Source organism: Antrostomus carolinensis, unplaced genomic scaffold, assembly GCF_000700745.2.
Source record: "Antrostomus carolinensis isolate BGI_N321 unplaced genomic scaffold, ASM70074v2 scaffold24528, whole genome shotgun sequence".
Lineage (NCBI taxonomy): Eukaryota > Metazoa > Chordata > Aves > Caprimulgiformes > Caprimulgidae > Antrostomus > Antrostomus carolinensis.
In genome coordinates this window covers 24,848-29,628 of record NW_010335359.1, presented here as the reverse complement: position 1 = coordinate 29,628, position 4,781 = coordinate 24,848, and the positions used below count along the sequence as shown (strand labels likewise).

The window sequence follows — 4,781 nt, the reverse complement described above, 5'->3', positions numbered from 1 at the left end:
TAGGGAACCTGCTTTGGCAGGGGGGTTGGACTAGGTGATCTCCTGAGGTCCCTTCCAGCCCCTACCATTCTGTGATTCTGTGTTTGGAAGGAGCTACAATAGCAATCCAAAGTTTAGAAGCAGCTCTTGCAATCAAAGATGGAAGAAATTCTGATTTATCCAAAAATGTGAGGTGTGATTTGATTAAAATCAACAAACACAAGTGGGAAAAATGTTCTGTTAGTAGAAATCTTTTTTATTCCAGCAGCAAGAGGCAAAATGAGATTGTAGAAATGAAAGCCGAAGCTTGACAATTTCAGACAAGAAACACTCTTTATCAGGGTCAATGGCTTAGTTTCAGAATGGGATGGGACAGTGGCAGTGCTGGAAGGTCACTAAGGCTCCCTCTAAGGTATCCTATTTGTTTTCACTGGGATGGGGAGAGCTGTGGAGTTCAGAGGGTTAATAAGAGAACACTGAGTTCATGTCTGGATCACACAACAGCATGGGACACAGAATCTCTTAACTGCTTCTGGATCTTAAAGCACAGTAACTGCATCTATGGGTGCTGTGCCTGAGTCAACTGGTTCTGCTTAAAGGCAGAGCTTACTAAGGTATGTGACAATGCTCTTGTCATGTCACTGTTCTACTTCGGGACCCTAAATAAAATCTTGGCATTGTACTTCACCATGTAGCACAGCAATAATCTGAACCTTTTACCTCTTGGAAGTCCAGGTCATTAGGGATTCAAAGGCATTACTCATGTGGATAGTCAGAGGACTATGGTAGATCCACTATATGTACCAGATCATTTCAGACCAGTAGGCATGTCTAATAGTCTGACTCTGACAAAGGCTGGTACCTAAGGATTTGGAACACACAGAGCCATATTCAGAGGGAAAAACTAAATAAATCCTCCTCTTGAAGCATCAGATTTGATTACTTTTATATCATTATGCTCAATTACAAGCGTTACTGCTACCTGTAATGTTGCCAAGGTCTATTTAAAGTCAACAAGCATATTTGAATAACAGCTTTTAAATGTGCAGTTGTGGTGATGAACAGCATGTGGTGATAAAAGCAAAGTGAAGATGTGGGAAATTTCCTGCAGTTTAATGTGTATTTATAGTATATTCATTAAGTGAACTTACACTCTTCAGTGTGAAAAATTTAAAGAGGAGGGGAGATGGGAAACACTGCTGTTTTCATTATCATAATGACTGATATTTGTTCATATCAGAAAAAAAAATCTATCAGAGAAACCACGAGCTGCTACCAGAAGGTATTACCTTTGTCCATTGAATCAGAGAAACCAGGGCTGAATATGCCATACAGAGTATATTCCCACTCCCTCCCTTGCTCCTGGAACAGATCTCTCCTTGTAGTTATCCAAATAATTATGTAGGTAGGAGACCTTTCAGTGATACTGCTTCTGATGAAGCCACAGAGGAGATGAACAGAAGACTTCAGGTGACCATAGTATCAATCCAGCATCTTTCAAAGGAAATTCCCAGAAAAGTAAAAAAATGCAGCTGAGAAAACACAGCTGCAAAAATGATGTTGTAGCAATATTGCCCAAGCAGAGACTTGGGGAAAAATGTTCATTGTGCAAATCAACAGTATTCCCGTGATACCTTTCTGTGGGCTAGAACCTGTTTTAATGGATACGTAAACATACAGCTACGATCTTAGTGTTTCAAGGTCAAACTTTGAAGCTTTTTTATTCTGTCTGCTACTTTTTTTTTTTTTTTTTTTCTCTAAATTTACTTTCTCAGTGAGAATATTGTGTGTGTTAAATACATTGTTGGTATTAGTTTCCATCTCATGCACCTTTAAAGTCTATGCACCTGTGCTTGCAGCAGTTGAGTCTCTTTTGCTTGGAAGAATTACAGTTTTATACACCACTTACAGGCACTACTTAATTCTTATTAACTTCAGCCAACAATATATGTGTGTGTAGGCTGGAGGAACACTACAAACAAACGGCAAAATTGCAAAACCATCTAAAACAGGAAAAATTGCAGACCGTACTCAAAAGAAGCTGTAGTGGGTGGGCAATCAGTAGCTGAGCTGGATTTTGCTATTCCATAATAAACTCTTCAAACAACCTTCTGAATTTGACTCCAGGGACCATGTTAGACAACTTAGAGCTTGGTTTTTCAGAGGCCAGCTGAATGATAATATCCAAATATCAGTCTTAAATCTTACATCTGGAACAGGAGCTTCAATGTTTAAGTCACTCCTGATGCAGTAACTTACTGAGAACAGTTAGTTGTACCCTCCTAACACATCTAATTTTTTTATTTTTTTTTTGGTGCAGAAGCAGTTGAGGACTGAGGAAGCCAAAATTGTTCAAGAGAAAGCTGCCAAGATCAAAGAGTGGGTAACATTTAAGCTGAGAGAGGTGAGTCTTTAGCTTGCTGCCAGGTTTCAAGGCCTGTGAGTAGGTACAGTGGCTGCACTACCAGTGGGCTCCTATGTAGGACAATAGTGTGAAGACAGTCAGTCTGCCACAGGGGCTTTCTGCGTGTTTGACCCTACACACACGCAGCTGCAGCGCTGGGCTCGTCCCTCTTACTGAGAGCTGTTTGCTGCTCTGGGCAAAGTACAAATGACCGTGAAATTGCTAATACCTGAAAGCAGTCTCTGAAGAGGATTTACTAGTCACAAGTGGCTTTCACCTAGCTTTCCTCTGCCTCTCCTGTTTTTTACTCTGGGTGCAGTTTCTTTCTTTTTTTCTGTCAAAGCAGCTGTGACACAAACACATGTCCTTTACTCTTCCTTGTTTTGCCATCTCTGACTAATGCTGTTTTCCTACTGCCCAGCATTCTCTCATGTCTCACCTCTCCCTCCTATGCATCCTGTGGAGTTATGCCTCTACCTGGGCCTGATTCAATAGCCTTTAGAAAAACAGAGATAGCAATGGGTCGGCACACAGTTTTAAAGATGCAGTAATAGTTTACAGCTAGGAGTGGAGCTGTCTGGTCTTTCCCTTTTATTCAAAGTTAAAGCCATAGATTTCCCAGTTTATGCCAGAAAGGGAATTTGTTGGAGTTGGAAGAATCAGTCTTTGTGGGCACTAATTGTGTTATGATGTAACTTTGTAATCTCATTAGATTGCCTAGATAATTCACTGAGCTGCTGTGCTGCTTCTCCTTCATTTTCCTATATGAGATAACTTAAGGTGCATCTCCATTACTGACTGATGCAGCACAAAGGAGGAAGCACAAGGGTTGACTTGGTGTGACCTGCTGTGAATCCAGGACCACACATTCACCTTGTGTCTTTACTGGCAATGAAGTTTGTGCCACGTGCTGATTCCAGGTGCATACCATGCACAAGTGGACCACTGCCAACTGAAGGACTTTGCATCTGTGTTGCAAATGGGTTGCTCTAGACAGCACCACAGGTGCAATTTCAACTTTGGTTCCATCAAGAGGGAAGCCTCTTTGGGTGCACCACTGCTGTATTTAAGAATATATACTCACACTTCAAGCAAAGACATAAAGCAAAAGTGCACAAGTGATTCTTTACAATAATTGTAAATGTAAATGCAACCTTAACGTTGTTTTGGGTTTTTGTGGGTTTTTTAAAATTATTTTTTCATTTTTCCTTTGGTCCCCCGGATCCAAGGGATCTCTCTTTGTCACATAGAGGGTGAGAAGGAAAAAATGCTCCTCCTGGGTAATAGATTTTTGATTGGCTCTTTCATGACAGTTATTTCTGGAACAGGAGTAAATGATAAACAATATCAGGGAAGAAAATTAAAAGACCTATTTTAGAAGTGCCAAGAGCATATACAGAGGCTATTTGAGAAAGCACAGCAAAGTTTTTAAGTGGGTTGTCTGGTGGAGCTGCTGAGGAGAAGGATTTCAAGGTGACTGGTAAATGCACCCTTCCTTTTTTCCTTTTCCTGTTCAGTGTAATAAAGATGAAGACATGTTCTGTATAGTGGAACACATGCACACACAGTTTTGCATTATTTTTCAGTTTTTATTATTGTTGTTTCATAGCTTGAGCTAGAAAATTACCACCTGAAAAACTGTAATCAGAGGCTGACGGAGCAAATTGAAGCCCTTCAGGATACATTGCAAGGTAAATGCGTTCACCTGGCATTGTAGCCTAGTAATGACCACTAGAGTGGAAGTCAGCATTCCTGGGTTAGCACTTGTGACAGTGAGCAAGCAGTAGAATTGCTCTGTTCCTCAGTGGGTCTGTTTTTAAGATGGAAATAACATTGCTTACCTGCCTAAAAAAGTCTTAATTGGTTTCCCACCAGCAATTGAACACAGACCTCTTTTTTTCCAGAGTCTGTTTTGCTATTAAAATAAGCCACTGAGCTCCAGAATTGGAAACACTAACTGAAATACACAGCAAAACTCTCCATTCAATTCAGTGGTGCAGGGCAGAAGTACCTGAGGTATTTCACTTTACCCCCACATGTGAATTATCCTCATTCCCACCGAACCCCTGCTGGCATGTGAGCTGAGGAACTGAGTGGGCCAAGGCAGCAGCTGCCTGGTCTGCCTTTAGAAGCTGAGTTCCTCTGTGCTATCAGGTTGGGTTGGAGAAAGCTGCTTACAGAGCTTGTGCTTTTGCAGTTCTTGATTGACGGATAGATGGAGAACTCTGGTTGCCAGGGCTTAAAATCAACACCTTTCATTGCAACACTTTTTGAAGAGGAAATTCTCTCTTAACCATTTTCTTCCTGTTTTTTTTTTAATAAGCTTAGTTTGGTCACAGTAAGATGAGCTAGTTTCCAGAACTTCACTGGGCATGCAGGCAGGGGGCATTTCTGTTAC

General features: G+C 41.0%; 1 protein-coding gene across 1 annotated transcript in view; it reads left to right on the top strand.

Moving 5' to 3' along the window:
- PLEKHH1 (pleckstrin homology, MyTH4 and FERM domain containing H1) overlaps positions 1–4,781 on the top strand; it is a gene marked incomplete at its 3' end in the record, with an annotated part of 35,710 nt that overhangs the window by 10,114 nt on the left and 20,815 nt on the right. The window contains exons 4-5 of the mRNA XM_010174524.2: positions 2,300–2,383; positions 3,993–4,074. Coding sequence (XP_010172826.2) covers positions 2,300–2,383; positions 3,993–4,074 — 166 coding nt within the window. The remainder of the gene's footprint in view (positions 1–2,299; positions 2,384–3,992; positions 4,075–4,781) is intronic.